This window comes from Hippopotamus amphibius, chromosome 11 (genome assembly GCF_030028045.1).
Source record: "Hippopotamus amphibius kiboko isolate mHipAmp2 chromosome 11, mHipAmp2.hap2, whole genome shotgun sequence".
NCBI lineage: Eukaryota > Metazoa > Chordata > Mammalia > Artiodactyla > Hippopotamidae > Hippopotamus > Hippopotamus amphibius.
In genome coordinates, this window is record NC_080196.1 from 72243752 (window position 1) to 72264306 (window position 20555).

A 20555-nucleotide genomic window follows, 5' to 3' on the forward strand; every position below is an offset into this window, starting at 1 on the left:
GTGATGACCTTTATAAAATTACTTCAGATTGTACTCTATAGACCAAGATGCTGCTTATCAGGTCACATAATTGTACTCTGCTAACAACTCAGAAGATGTTTATGCAATATTTGATCAAACTAAGTAGAGTGGGCAAGTACTTGTACAACAGAAAAAAAAATTAACAGTATTAAAAAGAAAATTGTTATAGCTTCAAATTAGGTCAATTAAAATGATGACCCATTTCTAGAGAATTTAGTTCATTCATTCATTCAGTCAGTCAGCAAATATCCATTGTGTATTTACCCTGTGCCAGAAACTGTGTAAGGCAGTGAATGAGATAGGCCAGGTTTCTACTCTCAAGGAAGTTATAGTTTAGCAGGTATAAGCATTATCTTCAACTATATGAATTCTTTTATTTCACCGTTCCTACATTACAAGGCAATTTCATGTGTTTCAACCTAATACAAAGAAAACATGCTATAGGAGCACTTAGGAAGAAAACTAATATAGTTTCAGGATCTGACAATGGCTCCTTGAGGAAATGATACTTGAGCTGGTAAGAGTATGATGAGTAGAAATAAGTTAGATGAAGCAGGAAATGACCCAGCAGTGGCAGTAGGACGTGTTAAAGCTCAGAAGCAAGTGAGAGGCTGACTGTGTTGGAAACACCAGTTTGGGGTACAGAAGGGAAAAGGAATGAGAGGAGTGCGGAGAGGTAGGCAGGGTCAGATGGTGGAGGGACATGTAAGTCACGTTGTTCAAACTGCATTAAGAGCCAGGGAACAGTTTGAAGTAGAAAAGCAAACTGATCAGATATGCACTGTTGGAAGTTGCTCTTGCTGCAGTATAAAAAGGGATGAGAGAGAGGCAGGTGGAGGAAGAGTGACTAGTTAAGGGGCTGGGAGATAGTGCAACTTTAGTCAAGATTGGTCACAGTGAGGATGGAGAGCAAAGGACATTTGAGAGATAGAATTGACAGGACTTGGTGACCCATCAAATGTGCCAAGTAAAAGAGTAAGGAGTTAAGCAGGAGCCGTGGATTCCTGGTTTAATGGTGGTGCCATTTATGGAGATGAGGAGCCCTGAAGGAGGAGTAGATTGGGGGGCACTGCTGAGATGTTGAGTACAGATTGGAAAGTGTTGAATGTTATTTAATTCTCAGAGGTTCTTGGGAGACACCGAAGTAGAGAAGTCTAGTAGCAGTTAGGTACACAGGTTTGAAACTCAGGAATAGAGTGCGATGTGGACAGGAGGTGAAGATTTAAGAGTCAGCTATAACTAGATGGCAATTGAAGCTAGGAGAGCCAATCAGACTTCCCAGGGGGAATATAAAATGTGAGAAGAGAAGGAATAGATGGAAGAAAAAGAGGCTATAATAGGGGCCAGAGGGGAAGGAGAGAAACTGGGGTGGGGCAGAGGCAGGAATTTGATGTCAGGAAATAGATGAAATTCAGTAGTTTGAAAAGTAAAAGCTAAAGCTGCTGAGAGGTTAAGAAAATAAGGACAGATACTATAAATTATAAAATTTAGGAGTAGAATTAGGTAATGAAATGTGTGACTGACTCAGAGAAAAAGAAATTTATTAGAACCCAATTCTGATTACAGGTCAACAAAAACATTATGGTAGATTTAATTTCTTCAAATTTCCAGTTTTTCTTTCCACTTGCTTTTTTACTAATACCTAAGTACTGAGTGACAATGAATCATGTAACAAGAAATTATTCACTACATATGTTTGGATTCCAATCAATGTTGTCTTCAGTTTGGTAGGTCGTAGGATGACCATATGATGTCTGGTTTGCCTGGGACAATCCCATCATGTTATCCCATTGTATTTATTAATTAATACATGTTATCCCTTTATATTTATTAACAATAACTCCTTTCCCTCTAAAAAGTGTCCTAGTTTTTACAATAAATGAAATGTTGTTCCAAGCCACATATGTACTGCTTCTATGTCTTTCCAAAATTCAGCTCTCACTGCTCAGGTGGGAAGGTGTCAATTCATACATATCTGATTTTGTTATATGCTCCATGGCTAATTATGAGAAAATCATAGGAGACACATTCATGGATCTTTTTTTTAAATGAAAACACAGTCATAAGTAATGTATAAAGGAAAAGACCATTTTCAGCTTTGAATGAATAATGTTCAATCCAGAATAATCAATATTTATTGAACATCTATTATGGGTTAGGCACCACGTTCAGATTCTCAAGTTTCTTGCTCATATTCACACTTATTTTTCACTACTTTGATTCAATCTGTAATAGTTGGGCCTGCTTTTTATTGGCCTCTGTATTATTTAGGTTTTTTTTCCCTTTCCTCCTTTAATTATTAGGAATAGAATCTGCTGTATTATATATGAACATCAGTATTCTACTTAGATTCTATGTATGCTACCTAGCAGAAGACAATTTGATGTCTAGTCTGTGATGCATCACATTAAAGATATATCATATTTTACATCTATAAAATCTAAAAAGGAGAGAGCTTCTAGCATAGAGGAAGGGACATTCCCCTCAGCGTGTTGGAAGCAATGAATGGATCAATAAAATGGGTGGAGGAGTTAGAGGGAGCTAGTGGAGCACAGGAAAGTGAGGCCAGATCTGTACTCCCTGACAGCCTTCTCCTCCCTGTCCACCTAGCTACAGCTGCTGAGCAGAGGCCAAGTCCCAAGGGAGGCCTGGCAGGCCTATTGCAGGCACAGAAAGAACATTGAGATGCAAAAGCCTTTTAGTCTTGGGAAGAGACAAGAACTTTAATAACAGAGAGAATTGGCCATGGGCCCAGTAAGGAAGGACTTTATAGGAATTTGGTCTAGAACCAAGGCAAAGACAAACAATAAAAGGCTAAAGAATGGAGCTGGCAGGAGCAAGTCAGATGGTCCCTGGCCAACTGGATGGAGGAACAGGACTAGGCTCCATCCAAACCTGGGTGATGAGGGGCACAGGTTTCAGATCTTTATGATCTTGCCACACCGGTACAATTGTTTGCCATCATATACGCTCAGTCATATATGCTCAAATACATATATTTATTTAGTTGTTTATAAGTTATATATCTGTACCACAGCAATAATAGAGCATATAAAAATTACGCAAATATAGATTTAAAAAAGAGATAAACTAAATGTAAAAAGAAGTTCTAATACTTTTCTCTTGTATCACAGTGGATTATCTTAGAGACCAACCAGTATCCTAGGAGGGGCAGAGAGACTAGATCAGAGGAGGGGCCAGGATACTGCCCTAGGCAGCTCTTGGCAGTTTTCAGGAGAATCCCTCTTGGGCTTGGTCCTTGAAAAGAGAACAGTCATTTCTATTTCCAGTTCCTGCTGATTTCTTATTAGGCTGCCTGGCTGATTTTAATATGCTCTTTCCAGTTGACGATCTTTGTGAGCTTTGAAGGGTGGGTTAGTTAATGGGGGAGGGCAACACTGTAAGTGCTGTATGTTGGGATAAGCATGGAAGGGGTAGGGAAATGGAGTGTATTAAAGATGATTCATAGGCCAGAAAAGAATCTACTGGAGCCCTGTGTTTTCATGAGAAAGTGTGTCATGAAGTAGCAAAGGCTCTTCCTCTTCTTGTTGCCATGAGGATTGAGAAGAGTGGGGTGCTCATGTTCCTTTTATTCTTTTAGAAAATAGAGATAAAGACGGAATCTATCAGTATCTATTGAAGAGGCAGCTAATAATCTTTTGTAACCAACTTTCATTGGTGTCTGTCTGAGATCCAGGCTGTGGCTGTTTCATAAAGAACAGCTAGGATGTCCACATAGAAGTTTTCCTCCTTTAGAGTCCTAATGTATCTCTATTATGGCCTTTTCAGAGTAAAGACTGCTTTCAGCTCCAGGATTGTTGGTTAGTTTTTCTTCCAGAATGTGGTTTAACTTCACACCTTTTTCCACTCTCTTTACTTTACTTATTCATTCAAATGTATGCTTGTTCACTCCATTCATTCATTTACATATATATTCTTGCACTCAGCATCTACAGAATACCTATTTTATTCTAGGAACTGGGGTTATCCACGATTATCTAAGTAGGAAGGAAGCTATATCATTCCAAGCCTTGTGAGGTGTCTTTCCAACTCGAGAGAATTTTTCTAGGAACACCTTACTAATCAACTTAATTTTCTTCCTATTGGATTTTGAATTTAAAACTTACATAAAAGAGAATTTGCACCAAACTGTGTACTATTAATATTGTTCTCATTTTGGATCTCAGGTGCAAAATGTTCATACAAGACTGCTCTTTGTTTTACTTACTTTTCACCTTTATTTCTTTACTCGATTCCCATTCTCCTACCCCTCTTTGCTGTAGGCACTCACTCTAATATGCTTGATATATATAGCCTTGAATGTGTGAATATGAGTATTATAAAATGTGTGGTATGGCTTGTGTTTTTCATTTGCATGAGTGGTGTTATACTATAGACTTTGCTCTTTTTAAATATTTTTTACTCAATCCTTTGTTGTTGCTTTTTTAAAATATCTTTTCATGTTTCTTTTTCTGTATGAATATCTAGTTTGTTGCCTCTAAGTGTTTCACAGAATTCTATAGTTGCAACCATCATATTTTGCTTATGTTTTTCGCTGATAACACAGACATAGTTTACTGCTAGTCTCTATTACCACAAACAAGGCTGTGATGAGTATCCTTGTTCGTGTCACTTCACAGACCTGTGTGAGAGTTTCTATGGGATTGCTGTGTCACGGGGTATATGTTTATTTAATTTTGTTAAGTGTGATGAATCGTTTGCAGAATATTTGTTCTTGTTTCTATTTCTATCAGTAGCATACGACAGTTTCTGTTTCCCCACATCTCTGACAATCTAGAGGCTGTGAGAGGTAACTGCTTACATTTGCATTTATCTGATTATTAATGAATCTGTGTATCTTTTTTTGCATTGTGTAATGGATGCTGTGATGGTATTGCCCAGATCCTCCTTTGGGAATGGACTTATTCCTCCATCTGGGACATCTCCTGGCTGAGGACTCTCAGCTGTCAACCCTCTCCATGGACTACCCGTGGGAGAAGAGAGCTGCCTTGTCCAAGTATATGGGCCTTTTCCAGAAGTGGTCTATAACCAATAACTGGTTTATTTGAGGGTATAGTCCCAGCTGCCTCATCCTAACATGGGGCAATTTAGAAGAACTAGCCACTGAGCCACAGAGTTCTTGGTGGGCTCAGCTGAAGCCTTTGTTGAGACTTCATTGCAGCCCATTTTCTCCCTTTGTATAATCCTGCTTCCTTCTTTTCCTTCACATTGTGTTGATCTTGAGAACATTCTCTAATAATCTTTCTTCATGCTAATCTCCATCTTGGAATCTTTTCTTGGGAATACAGTCTGCAACATTTGGTGCCAATATGGGGTGGTTTGAGAAAGTACAGGCTAAGAGAGGAATCTAGAGATGGGTCACCCTCCGGCCAACTGGCAGTGTGGACCTCACACTGGTGGTAGGTGGATCAGGGTTAGCCTGATTCTGCAAAATGTAGCAGTGAAATTGTTAAAATTTTCATTAGTCACCAGCTAAGATGTTGTACTAATAAAAAGCAATGCAGTAGTGGGTGCAATGTATTCAACACCTAATAAATATGGGGCAAATGATAATATGAACAATGAAATTGGATGAGTAGTGCTAGGGGAAATTGGTGCTTTAGAAAAAAAGTAATGAGTGGTTGAATTTATTAACCAACAGCTAAAGGCTAGGTATGAAATCAAGAAGGCCTTTTTGGCTGCTGATGAGTAGAAAAAGCCAACCTCTAGACCGAGGACTCAAACATAAGAGCAGGGAAAACCCAGAGAAATTTTAATCCTCAACATGGACAGGTCTACTGGGCCAAGACCAGGGCACAAATTGGGAAAGAATGGGACCCTGAAATATATTGGTTGATGGACTTGAAAATCTTGAAGCAGCCCACTCTGTCAGGTTTGAGGCTAAGACTATTTAATTAGCAAAATAGATAACTGGAACTGGGCTCACGGAGAGTAATAAGGGTGATAGGATCTCAGAATAGTAAAGGAATGAGATGCCTGGGTCAGAGACACTGACATGGTTGTATTTAACCATCAGAAGCAAGTCAGACATGATTATTGCAGTGAGTGACAGACCACACTGGCAGTCAGGGAGTTGGAAAAACTCAGTATTGGTTCCCTTTTCTGTGTGGTAAGAACTATCATAGTGGAGAAAGCCAAGCTCTGAAACTGTTCCCACTACACTTAAATAATAATTAAATAAAAAATGCAACCCCGGGAGTTAGGGAATGGCAGAAATTTGTGTCTTGATTAAGGACCTAAACAATTCAGAGGTAGTCCCTATCATATCTCCATTTAATTCACAAGCCTGGCACCTACAAAAGCCAGATGGAACCTGAACGATGACAACAGACTACTGCAAGTACAACCAAGTGTAGCCCGATTGCATCTGCAATGTCACATGTGGTATCTTTTCTAGAGCAGATTAAGATGGTCTCAGGAGTGTAGGATGCAGCCTTTGATCGGATGGTACATTCCTTTTCACCTCAATCAGAAAGGAGGATCAGAAGCAAGTTTGCATTTACTCAGAGGGTCAGAAACAGTATTTACAGTCTACAGTCTATAAGTGACAAATGCTAGTAGTCCATCCCTTTGTCATAGTTTGTACAGACCTGGACTGTCTGGACATCCTGTGGAACACACTGATATTATGCTAACTTGACTCTGTGTTGGAAGCCATGGTAAGACGTGCTTAAGAGAGTATGAGAAAAACACTCTGAAGATTTAAAGACTAGCTACATTAGCAAAATTTCAGACATCCAGTGGTCTATTCATTAACTTTGTTTGCAATATTCTTTATACTATAGACATCTAGACATTTTTATGCTTTGGGCTTCTACTTTAAGAAGTCTTTTACTACCCCTAAGTTTCAAGCATGTTCTGCACATTTTCTTCTATTAGCTTTATAGTTTTACCTTTCTTCTTTAAATCTTTTCTTCCTTTTGGCATCTACTTTGAATATGGTGTTTGTAGAAATTCAAGGTTATTTTTCTGAATAGAGTGCATGTGTTTTTCCTATATTATTTTCTAAACTATATGTAATTTTCTCAAGTTTTGAGATCTTTATATTCTATTAATTTTCTCTTACTGTTACATTGTTTTTATTATGAAAGCTTTTTAGATAAATTACTTTAAGATAGAGCATGCTCCTTTTATCTCAATCCTCTTTTTCAAAATTGACTTGGCTATTTTATGGTTTCAGAACATTTTAGGATAAATTTGTAGAGTTCCAAAAAATTGCTGCTGGAAATTTTTATTGGAATTGCAATGTACATGGAGATTAATCAGGGAGGATTGATATCTTTACCGGTAAATCGTTCCATTGGTGAATATAGTATAATTTCATTTATTCAGATTATTAAACTGCTTTTGAGTTGTGGTTGAACTGAGACTTTTTATCTTGTGGTGCTTCTATTATTCCCTGTTATTTGCTTATCAGGGCAGACTTAGGAGAACTAAATAGACTTAGAAACCTATATTGTTCATCTGAAACTTGTTCTAGAAATAATAAATAAATAAATACTCTGCTGCAGTATTCTGTAGTTAAGAAAAGAAAAACAGAGGACCTGAAAAAAGATGGCAGAGGAGTAAGACGTGGAGATCACCTTCCTCCCCACAAATACATCAAGAATACATCTACTTGTGGAAAAGCTCCTAGCGGACACCTTCTGAATGCTGACTTGGGACCTCAGACCTCCAGAAAGGCAAGAAAATTCCTACATAACTGGGTAGCACAAAAGAAAAAGGAAGAAAAGAGATAAAGGAATCCAGAGGAGACGTGCCCCTCTGGGAGGGAGCTGTGAATGGGAGAAAGCTTCCATACACTGGGAAGCCCCCTCACTGGCGGGGACGAACAGGGGGAGCTTTGGAGCCCCCAGGAGAGAGAGCAACAACAGATGTGGGGAGGGCAGAGAGGAAAGATTCCCACACTGAGGATTCAGGCAGCACTCCCCAGCCAGATATGCTGGTCTGCACACCCGCAGTGGCGGGTAGGGGCTGGGCACCGACGCTTCGGCTTCGGAGAACAGACATCAGGGAAAGAACTGGGGCTGGCTGCGAGAAAACAGTCTGCAGAGGAAAGTGAGCCACAGCGAGCTGAGAGGGAGTTTGGGGGAAAGCCTAGGCCTGATGGAGAGGCAGGAGACCTTTGTTTCAAGGTGCTCGAGAGGAGCTTGCTGCTCCACGAACTCACAAGCTACAGAATGGCGCCTGTGCCAGCACCACCTGTGACCCACAGCTGCTAAATCGAAACACCAAGCCTACCACCCACCACTGTCCCTGCCAAGGGTCCTGTGAACAAGGCAGGTCATTGGCCACACCCTCCTGGCAGCAGGTGCAGCCTGCCAGCACTGTGGGTCCTGCATTTGGGACCAGCTTCCCTGGCGTGGCACACCTCAAGTTCACGCCGACCTCTGCTGCTACAAGCATTCCCGCAAATTTCAATTAGACTGCCATACCCCTCCCCCCCCAACCTGAATTTGCAAGTGACCCCCAATCACCCTCTTTCACCCCCTCTTGCCTGGGCAGGGAACCTACTCCTGAGAGCAGCCCACATGCAAAGAAGGAGCCAAAACCAAAACTGATCCCCAAAGACTGTAGGACCAAAGAAGAGAAAGGGAAACAGCCTCAGGAGGAGCAGATTTAATACCCACAATAGGCTTGATAGACTGCATCTGTGGATCACCTGAATAGACGAGTGTTTCTACAATAGAGGCTGTGGACTTAGGGGGCAACTGCAGACTGTGGGGGCAAATACACACAGGACTAATACCAGATTACAGTCTGAGCTCTCTACATTCCTCCCCACAGCAGGTGCAGAAACCTACCTAGAAATATTGGAGGACTTCCTGGTGTGTTTGACTCGTTCCTGGTTTTATGTATTTGTTAGTTTTTTCTTTACTGTATACATTTGTATGTGGGTTTGTAAATGGGTTTGATTACTCCCTTCTTTGTATTTTCTCTTTCTCTTTTCTTTGTTTTTTCTTCTCCTCTTTTCTTCTCTTCTTGCAAGTGCAAGTGTGCATATCTCCTTGTGTGATTTTGACTTTGCAGAGTTATTTTTACCACCTGTCTTGGGGATTCGCCCTTTCCCTTTCTTCTTTTTTTTTCTTTATTTTTCTCTTTTCTCTCTCTCTACCTCCTTTTTCTCTGTGCTGTGCAGCTTCAAGGGGCTTTGTGCCCTGGCCGGGGGTTGGACCTGGACCTCTGAGGCAGCAGAGCTGAGTCCAGGACGTTGGACCACCAGAGAACTCCTGACCCCATGCAATTTTAATCAGCAAGTGCTCTGCTAGAGGTCTTATTCTCAACACTAAGATCCAAATCTGACCAAAGGCCAGAAAGCTCCAGTACTGAATACCTCAAGCCAAGCAACTAGTAAGACAGGAACATAAGCACACCCATTAGCAGACAGACAGCCTGCAGTCATACTAAACCCACAGACACGCCCAAACATACCAACAGACATGGCCCTGCACACCAAAAGGATAAGATCCAGCTCCACACACAAGAGCACAGGCACCAGTACCCCCCACCAAGAAGTCTACAGAACCCACTGGACCAACCTCCCCACTGGGGACAGACAACAGATTTAAAGAGAATTGCAACCCTGCAGCCTAAGGAAAGAAGACCCCAAATATAATAAGTTAAACAAAATAAGAAAACAGAGAAAGATATAGCTGATGAAGGAACAAGGTAAAACCACACAAGACCAGGCAAATGAAGATGAGATAGCCAGTCTACCTGAAAAAGAATTCAGAATAATGATAGTAAAGATGATCCAAGATTTCAGAAATAGTATAGAGGCACAGATGGAGCAAATGAAATAAATGTTTAACAAGGATTTGGAAGAACTAAAGAGCAAACAAACAGTGACGAACAACACAATAACTGAACTTAAAAATACTCTAGAAGGAGTGCAGAGCAGAATAACTGAGACAGAACAGATAAGTTACCTGGAAGATAGAATGGTGGCAATAACTGACACAGAGTAGAAAAAAGAAAAAAGAATGAAAAAAATTGAGGAGAGTCGCAGAGACATCTGGAACAACATTAAATATACCAGCATTCAAATTATAGGGATCCCAGAAGAAAAAGAGAAAAAGAAAGGGTCTGAGAAAATAATTGAAGAGATAAAAGTGGAAAAATTCCCCAACATGGGAAAGGAAATAGTAAATGAAGTCCAGGAAGCACAGAGTCCCATACAGAATAAACCCAAAGAGAAACACACCAAGGCACATATTAATCAAACTAACGAAAATTAAACACAAAGAAAAGATGCTAAAAGCACCAAGAGAAAAGCAACAAATAACATATAAGGGAAAACCCATAAGGATAACCGCTGATCTTTCTGCAGAAACTCTGCAGGCCAGAAGGGACTGTCAGGATATACCTAAAGTCTTGAAAGAGAAAAACCTACAGCCAAGAATACTCTACTCAGCAAGAATCTCATTCAGATTTGAGGGAGAAATCAAAAGCTTTCCAGACAAGCAAAAGTTAAGAGAATTCAGCACCACCAAACCAGCCTTACAATTGCTAAAGGAACTTATTTAGGCAGGAAACACAAGAGAAGGAAAAGACCTATAAAAACAAATCCAAAAAAATTAAGAAAATGGCAATAGGAACATATATGTCAATAATTACCTTAAATGTAAATGGATTAAATGCTCCAACCAAAAGACACAGACTGGCTGAATGGATACAAAAACAAGACCATTATATACGCTGTCTGTGAGAAACCCATTTCAGACCTAGGGACACATACAGACTGAAAGTGAGGGGATGGAAAAAGACATTCCATGCAAATGGAAGTCAAAAGGAAGCTGGAGTAGCAATGCTCATATCAGACACATTAGACTTTAAAGTAAAGACTATTACAAGAGACAAGGAAGGACACTACATAATGATCAAGGAAACAATCCAAGAAGAAGATATGATAATTGTAAATATCTCTGCACCCAACATAGGAGCACCTCAGTACATAAGGCAAATGGTAACAGCCATAAAGGGGAAATCGACACAATGACAGTAGGAGATTTTAACACCCCACTTACACCAATTGACAGATCATCCAAACAGAAAATAAATAAGAACACACAAGCTTTAAATGACACATTAGACCATCTCGACTTCACTGATATTTATAGGACATTCCATCTAAAAACGACAGAATACACTTTCTTCTCAAGTGCACATGGAACATTCTCCAGGATAGATCACATCTTGGGTCACAAATCAAGCCTCAGTAAATTCAAGAAAATTGAAATTGTATCAAGCATTTTCTCCAACAACAATGCCATGAGACTAGATATCAATTACAGGAAAAAAAACTGTAAAAAATACAAACATATGGAGGCTAAACAATATGCTATTAAACAACCAAGAAATCACTGAAGAAATCAAAGAGGAAATCAAAAAATACCTAGAGACAAATGACAATGAAAACACAATGGCCCAAAACCTATGGGACACAGCAAGAGAAGTTCTAAGAGGGAAGTTTATAGCAATACAATCCTACCTCAAGAAACAAGAAAAATATCGAATAAACAACCTAACCTTACACCTAAAACAATTAGAAAAAGAAGAACAAAGAAACCCCAAAGGGAGCAGAAGGAAAGAAATCATAAAGATCAGAGCAGAAGTAAATGAAAAAGAAAGGAAGGAAGCAATAGCAAAGATCAATGAAACTAAATGCTGGTTCTTTGAGAAGGTAAACAAAATTGATAAACCATTAGCCAGACTCATCAAGAAAAAAAGGCAGAAGATGCAAATCAACAGAATTAGGAATGAAAAAGGAGACGTAACAACTGACACCACAGAAATACGAAAGATCATGAGAGACTACTAAAAGCAACTGTATGCCAATAAATTGGATAACCTGGGAGAAATGGATAAATTCTCTGAAAAATACAATCTTCCAAGACTGAACCAGGAAGAAATAGAAACTATGAACAGACCGATCACAAGTACAGAAATTGAGGCAGTGATTAAAAATCTCCCAACAAACAAAAGTCCAGGGCCAGATGGCTTCACAGGCTAATTCTATCAAACATTTAGAGAAGAGCTAACACCTATCCTTCTCAAACTCTTCCAAAATATAGCAGAAGGAGGAACACTCCCAAACTCATTCTATGAGGCCACCATCACCCTGATCCCAAAAGCAGGCAAAGATGTCACAAAAAAAGAAAATTACAGACCAATATCACTGATGAACATAGATGCAAAAATCCTCAACAAAATACTAGCAAACAGAACCCAACAGCACATTAAAAAGATCACACACCATGATCAAGTGGGGTTTATCTCTGGAATGCAAGGATTCTTCAATATATGCAAGTCAATCAGTGTGACACATCATGTCAACAAATTGAAGGATAAAAACCATATGATCATCTCAATGGATGCAGAAAAAGCTTTTGACAAAATTCAACATCCATTTATGATAAAAAAAAACTCTCCCGGAAATGGGCATAGAAGGAAATTACCTCAACATAATAAAAGCCATATATGGCAAACCAACAGCCAACATCATTCTAAATGGTGAAACACTGAAAGCATTCCCTCTAAGAACAGGAACAAGACAAGAGTGCCCACTCTCACCATTATTATTCAACATAGTTTTGGAAGTTTTAGCCACAAAAATCAGAAAAGAAAATGAAATAAAGGGAATGCAAATCGGAAAAGAAGTAAAATTGTCACTCTTTGCAGATGCCATGATATTATACATAGAAAACCCTAAAGAAGCTACCAGAAAACTGCTAGCACTAATCGATGAATTTAGTAAAGTAGCAGGATACAAAATTAATGCACACAAATCTCTTGCATTCCTATACACTAACAATGAAAGATCAGAAAGAGAAATTAAGGAAACAATCCCATTTACCATTGCAACAAAAAGAATAAAATACCTAGGAATAAACCTGCCTAAGGAGGCAAAAAACCTGTATGAAGAAAACTATAAGACACGGATGAAAAAAATCAAAGATGATACAAACAGATGGAGGGACATACCATATTCTTGGATTGGAAGAATCAACATTGTGAAAATGACTATCCTACCCAAAGCAATTTACAGATTCAATGCAATCCCTATCAAATTGCCAATGGCATTTTTCTCAGAACTAGAACAAGAAATCTTACGATTTGTATGAAAATGCAAAAGACCGCAAACAGCCAAAGCAATCTTGAGAAGGAAAGACAGAGCTGGAGGAATTAGGCTTCCTGACTTCAAACTATACTACAAGGCCATAGTGTTCAAGACAGTATGGTACTGGCACAAAAACAGAAATATAGATCAACAGAACACAATAGAGAACTCAGAGATAAACCCACGCACATATGGGCAACTTACCTTTGACAAAGGAGGCAAGTATATACAATGGAAAAAAGACAGCCTCTTCAATAAGTGGTGCTGGGAAAATTAGACAGCTACATGTAAAAGAATGAAATTAGAACACTCTTTAACACCATACACAAAAATAAACTCAAAATGGATTCAAGACCTAAATGTAAGGCCAGACACTATAAAACTCTTAGAGGAAAACATAGGCAGAACACTCTGTCACATAAATCAAAGCAAGATCCTTTTTGACCCATCTCCTAGAATATAATGGAAATAAAATCAAGAATAAACAAATGGGACCTAATGAAACTTAAAAGCTTTTGCACAGTGAAAGAAACCATAAACAAGACAGGAGGACAACCCTCAGAATGGGAGAAAATACTTGCCAATGAAGCAACAGACAAAGGATTAATCTCCAAAATATAGAAGCAGCTCATGCAGCTTAATACCAAAAAAGCAAATAACCCAATCCACAAATGGGCGGAAGACCTAAATAGACATTTCTCCAAAGAAGACATGCAGATGGCTAACAAACACATGAAAAGATGCTCAATATCACTAATCATTAGAGAAATGCAAGTCAAAGCCACAGTGAGGTATCACCTCACACCAGTCAGAATGGCCGTCATCAAAAAATCTAGAAACAATAAATGCTGGATAGGGTGCAGAGAAAAGGGAACCCTCCTGCACTGTTGGTGGGAATGTAAGTTGGTACAGCCACTATGGAAAACAGTATGGAGATTCCTTTAAAAACTAAAAATAGAACTACCATATGACCCAGCATTCCCAGTCTTGGGCATATACCCTGAGAAAACCATAATCCAAAAAGAAACATGTACCACAATGTTCACTGCAGCACTATTTACAATAGCCAGGATATGGAAGCAACCTAAATGCCCATCAACAGATAAATGGATAAAGAAGGTATGGCACATATATACAATGGAATATTACTCAGCCATAAAAAGGAATGAAATTGAGTTATTTGTAGTGAGGTGGATGAACACAGAGTCTGTCATACAGAGCAAAGTAAGCCAGAAAGAGAAAAACAAATACCGTATGCTAACTCATATATATGGAATCTAAAAAGTGGTACTGTGAACGCAGTGACAGGGCAAGAATAAAGGTGCAGATATAGAGAACAGACTTAAGGACCTGGGGAGGGGCGAAGGGGAAGCTGGAAGGAAGTGAGAGAGTAGTACTGACATATATACACTACTAAATGTAAAATATGTGGCAAGTGGGAAGATGCTGCAAAACACAGGGAGATCAACTTGATGATGGGTGATGACTTAGAGGGCTGGGATAGGGAGGGAGGGAGGGAGTTGAGGGAGGGAGGGGATATGGGGATATATGTATAAATACAGCTGATTCACTTTGTTTTATAGCAAAAACTGGCACAACAGTGTAAAGCAATTATATTCCAATAACGAGCTTAAAAAAGAAAAGAAAAACAATTAATAAGTGGGAAAAGACTAAGAGAAAATGGCTTTAAAAAATACACATGTTCTTAAATATAAGAAAAAGTGCTCAACCTCACAAGTAATTTGGAAAAATAAAAAAAATAACAATATAGCACTATTTTACCCACCAAACTGGCAAGTTTCAAATGTTTGATACTAATCTGTATTAACATGGTGTGAGAAAGCAAGTAGTCACATGGATTGTTGGTAGGATTCCAGATTAATGCAAACTCTTTGAAGGGAAATTTCTCAGTGTTTTTCAAAATTAAAAATATATATAATATTTGAACTTGCAGTTCTACTGGTAGAAATTTGTCCTTCAAGTATACTTAAATATCTGTGAAAAGTTGTATAAGAAGGCTATTCATTACAGCATTATTGATGGTAGCAAAGGGCTAGAACAAACTAAAATTTTGTCAGTAGATATGGCTAAAAAATAATTTCTACATCCATACAACAGAAAATTACTCAACTTTGAAAATAATTAGGTGTGTATTTTTCCTGTTGGATGGAATAATTGTGAAGACTTTTAAGTGGAAAAGACACAGTGCAAAATATATACAAAATATACCTCAACTGTACAAAGCAAAAAGGTGCATTAATATACATGTTTGCATTCCCATAAAATATCTCTAGAGTGATAATTAAGAAAGAGATAATAGTGGTTGCCTCTGGGAAGGACAGCTGGAAACTGAGGATTGAGGTGGGAGGGAAGATTTTCTTTACATTCTAGATCCCTTTAAACTGTTTGATTAGTTTTTTAATGATATGTACATATTGGTTTTAAAAATAAATTAATTAAAACTATTCTACAACTTGGTTTATCTTCTCATATAAGTTGTAGAATGTTATCCCATACTAAGGAGGTTTTGCTATATTTAGATTTCGACCTAAAGGTTGTATCCTCTTGATTTATTATATGGTCTTGTGTTCCTTTCTGCACTCTCAATTATTAGGAGAAATGTTTTTCTAGTAAAAATTGGAGAAAAATATAACCTGATTTTAAAGTCTGTAGCAATGGTAACTCCTCCTTTTTAAGATATAAGGGCCTGGAAGTGTTTCATTGCATTTGAATAACACTGAAGTAAAATCTGGAGAATTCTTAACAGACATGTTGTAGGGCTGAATTTCATCCCCCCAAATTCATATGTTGAAGTCCTATCCCCTAAAACATCAGAATGTGATCATATTTTAAGATAGGGGTTTTAAAGAGGTAATTAAAATATGGTCATTAGGGTGGGCCTTAATCCAATCTACCTGGTGTACATGTAAGAAGAGGAGATTAGGACACAGGCAGGTACAGAGGGAAGATCACATGAGGACACAGCAAGAAGCAGGCCACCTGCAAGCCAAGGGGACAGGTCTCAGAAGAAACCAAGCCTGCTGACACCCCGATCTTGGACTTTTAACTTCCAGAACTGTGACAAAATAAATTTCTGATGTTTACGCTACCCAGTCTACTAACACAACATGATAATAATTCAAAACAATCTGTGTAATGGAAAAAGAGAAATGACATAAAATATTTATTAGATGCAGTTTTCTAAGGTGCTGGGTTTGGAATGTTTCAAGTGGACTGACGCTAACCAGTCCTTGTGCTCTTTTTCAGAGGATAAGGGGAAAACCTCCAATAATTAACATTTTAAATTCAAGTGAGGTGACAGCAAAGGGGAGGTCAAAATTGGTGAAGCTAGTAAAAATGAATGTTGTGAATGGGATGTGTTCTCTAAATCCAGGATTGCTGGAAATTGGGGGAATCTCTGATCCTGCAAGTGATGCTTTAAGACAGTTAACAGAAGAAACTAGTTTGTACATTAGGCAAACAGATGAGCACAGGTATAAATCTTTCTCTCTTATAAGATGTTATTAAAAAAACATTAAAAAATAAAGTATTCATAGCCATTCCTAAGAACAAGAATGAGAACTCTCTGTGGACTAGAAAAAAAGAGGCACTCCAAAAAGATGGCAGTAGATGGGTAGTTCTCACTGCCCGGCCCAATCAGATTCTGCTGCTAAAATCCTGGGGTTGCATCTTGTGAGAAGAGCTGAAGCAGGCGCTCTTGGCTCGACGCGGCCCGCTGCAATCCGTGGAGGAACGCGCCGCCGAGCCACCATCATGCCTGGGCACTTACAGGAAGGCTTCGGCTGCGTGGTCACCAACCGATTCGACCAATTATTTGACGACGAATCGGACCCCTTCGAGGTGTTGAAGGCAGCAGAGAACAAGAAAAGAGAAGCAGGTGGGGGCGGCATTGGGGGCCCTGGGGCCAACAGCCCAGCTCAGGCCGCAGCCCAGACCAACTCCAACGCGGCGGGCAAACAGCTGCGTAAAGAGTCCCAGAAAGACCGCAAAAACCCGCTGCCCCCCAACGTCGGCGTGGTTGACAAGAAGGAGGAGACGCAGCCGCCTGTGGCGCTTAAGAAAGAAGGAATAAGACGTGTTGGAAGAAGACCTGATCAGCAACTTCAGGGTGAAGGGAAGATAATTGATAGGAGACCAGAAAGGCGACCACCTCGTGAAAGACGATTTGAAAAGCCACTTGAAGAAAAGGGTGAAGGAGGAGAATTTTCAGTTGATAGACCGATTATTGACCGGCCTATCCGAGGCCGTGGTGGTCTTGGAAGAGGTCGAGGAGGTCGTGGACGTGGAATGGGCCGTGGAGATGGCTTTGATTCTCGTGGCAAACGTGAATTTGATAGGCATAGTGGAAGTGATAGATCTGGCCTGAAGCATGAGGACAAACGTGGAGGTAGCGGATCTCACAACTGGGGAACTGTCAAAGATGAATTAACTGACTTGGAGCAATCAAATGTGACTGAGGAAACACCTGAAGGTGAAGAACATCCAGTTGCGGACACTGAAAATAAGGAGAATGAAGTTGAAGAAGTAAAGGAAGAAGGTCCAAAAGAAATGACTTTGGATGAGTGGAAGGCTATTCAAAATAAGGACTGGGCAAAAGTAGAATTTAATATCCGAAAACCAAATGAAGGTGCTGATGGGCAGTGGAAGAAGGGATTTGTTCTTCATAAGTCAAAGAGTGAAGAGGCTCATGCTGAAGATTCAGTTATGGATCACCATTTCTGGAAGCCAGCAAATGATATAACGTCTCAGCTGGAGATCAATTTTGGAGACCTTGGCCGCCCAGGACGTGGCGGCAGGGGAGGGCGAGGTGGCCGTGGACGTGGTGGACGTCCAAACCGTGGCATCAGGACTGACAAGTCAAGTGCTTCTGCTCCTGATGTGGATGACCCAGAGGCATTCCCAGCTCTGGCTTAACTGGATGCCATAAGACAACCCTGGTTCCTTTGTGGACCCTCCTCTTTGAGGCTTGCATGCTTAAGGATCCCAAACAACTAAGAAATTTAAGGAGAAAAAAAAAAAAGACTGTCATTCATACCATTCACATCTAAAGACTGAATTTTATGTCTTGAAAATGAACTTCTCCTGCTACACAGAAGTAACAATATGGTAGTCAGTTTTGTATTTAGAAATGTATTGGTAGCAGGGATGTTTTCATAATTTTCAGAGATTATGCATTCTTCATAAATACTTTTGTATTGCTGCTTGCAAATATGCATTTCCAAACTTGAAATATAGGTGTGAACAGTGTGTACCAGTTTAAAGCTTTCACTTCATTTGTGTTTTTTAATTAAGGATTTAGATGTTCCCCCTATTACAAACTGGTTTTAAATATTGGACATAATAGCAGTTTTAATACTTGTTTTGCATTTTCACACATGGTCAACTGGGACATGTGAACTTTGATTGTCAAATTTTATGCTGTGTGGGATACTAACTACTTTATGTATTTTAACTTAGTTTTAATATTTTCATTTCTGGGGATAAGGTCTTTTTTCACTTCTCATGATAGCTGTTATATATGCTAAATCTTTATATACAGAAATATCAGTACTTGAACAAATTCAAAGCACATTGGTTTATTAACCCTTGCTCCTCCTGCATGGTTCATTAGATTCAAATTATAATTGATTCACAATTTCAATTACATTTACTTTTAAAATATGTCACTTTCCCGTTTTTAAAACCAATCTAGACACCTTACTGGTGAAAGTTGTTTAATTAATCTACTTATTGTTGATAGAAACATACTGTCAAGTGAAGTAGTTTTATGGGTGTTGGGTTTTTCCTCCTCCAATAGGGTGGGTGGAACAAGTTAATTTGGCTAATGCATAATATTTAAACTGCTCTGTAAAGTAAGTGGCCGCTCAGTATGATTTGTATGTGTGAGAGGTGCCAAATCAAAATTGTACATCCATAATCAACCCTTTAACCCTTCCTTGTTTTAAAGAAACCAAAGGGCACTGGTTAGTTGGGGGGTGGGGGGGTAATGTTAATTTTTGGAATTTGAAAAGCAGACAGCTTTACTTTATAAGGTTGGAACAGCAGCACCATCCATGAAATACAAACCAAAAATTTTACTGTTTCTGAATTTCCTATATTGCTATTGATTTTGGTCTTAGGTTCATAGATTGCACAGAAGGTGATAAGTATCTTTTACCTCTTTCTCCATTAGAAAATTAGGCTAATAATGGATTTCTTGATCGAGAGCATCACCACTTACGAAAACATACATGGAGAGAATAATCAATAAACAGGCTTTCTAGGATCTTTTTTTTTAAAGACTTCTACAGTGTTTATTGATAAACATGAAATGGGTTTTATTTACAGTTTTAAAGATCTTTTTGTCACTACTAGTAATTTTCTATCTATATATGGTAATGTCTAGTTTTAAAAATACTTTATGATTTAAGACTTTAAACCATAAAATGTCTATTTAGCTGATTAGTTCTCCCCTATACTTCTAAAAGAGAAGTTGTACAGTACAAGAATTATTCATTGGGATTAGAGTTATTAATCTAGTTACCTACTAGTACGACATCTTAGGAAGGAGGTAATTAGTTTTTTTAAATGATGGATAAACTTGTGCTGGTGTTTTAGATCTTATGATGCTGAGCATGTTCTGCACTGGTGCTAATGTTTAACAATTTTATATTTACAAACATACCTGCTACCCAGAGGCAAGTATTAATTTAGTCCATATGGACTATTGATCCCTCTTGAGATTGCAACATACACACTCCTAAACACATACATAGTGTGTTTAGACTTTAAAGTATCTTAACTCATTTCTGGACATGAATGTGTTATAAACTTGCCTGATTTCTAGCAACATATAGAAAACACCTGCTATTAAAAACACTTCACAAGTTCTACTCATTGTCAGCCGTTGCTGGCATTCTGTCACTAGAGAATACACAGCAATATCTGGTATGTTGCAAGCTTTCAAGATAGCCTGGATTTTAAAAGTTGGTCCATTAGTTGTATCTGATGGATGTAAATTTGCCTCCTAGTTCACTTTGTCAAGAGCTAAAACTGTGAACCTAACTTTCTCTTATTGGTGGGTAATAACTGAAAATAAAGATTTTATTTTCATGCTCACTTCTTAAAAAGTCATAAAAACAATCAAATAGGAGCCCATTTTTCGTCATGTGTTTTCTGACCTATGTGTGCACCCACGGGGTGATGCTCATATTTCATTTTTCCTCCTAAAACTTAGGTTTTATGTGGGGTGTTTATTAAACTAGGATGGGATACCTTTTTAAATTATAATTAGAAAGTTTAATTCTTGTAAAGTGAATTTCAAGGACTGAAGACAATTGGCATTTCTTTTAGAAAACCACATTTTTGAGTGTGAAGGTTAATCATATTGAAT

The 20555-nt window shown here is 38.8% G+C and overlaps 1 protein-coding gene across 1 annotated transcript; it reads left to right on the forward strand.

Annotated features, from left to right (window-relative positions):
- Positions 1–16854: 16854 nt before the first annotated feature.
- LOC130831994 (plasminogen activator inhibitor 1 RNA-binding protein-like) lies at positions 16855–18187 on the forward strand. The gene has a single exon (XM_057700522.1). The coding sequence runs from the start codon at positions 16937–16939 to the stop codon at positions 18095–18097; it is 1161 nt and encodes a 386-aa protein (XP_057556505.1). The 5' UTR covers positions 16855–16936; the 3' UTR covers positions 18098–18187.
- Positions 18188–20555: the final 2368 nt, after the last annotated feature.

Excerpts from the sequence above, each read along its gene's own strand:
- LOC130831994 (XM_057700522.1), top strand. The coding sequence starts at position 16,937 with ATGCCTGGGCACTTACAGGAAGGCTTCGGCTGCGTGGTCACCAACCGA.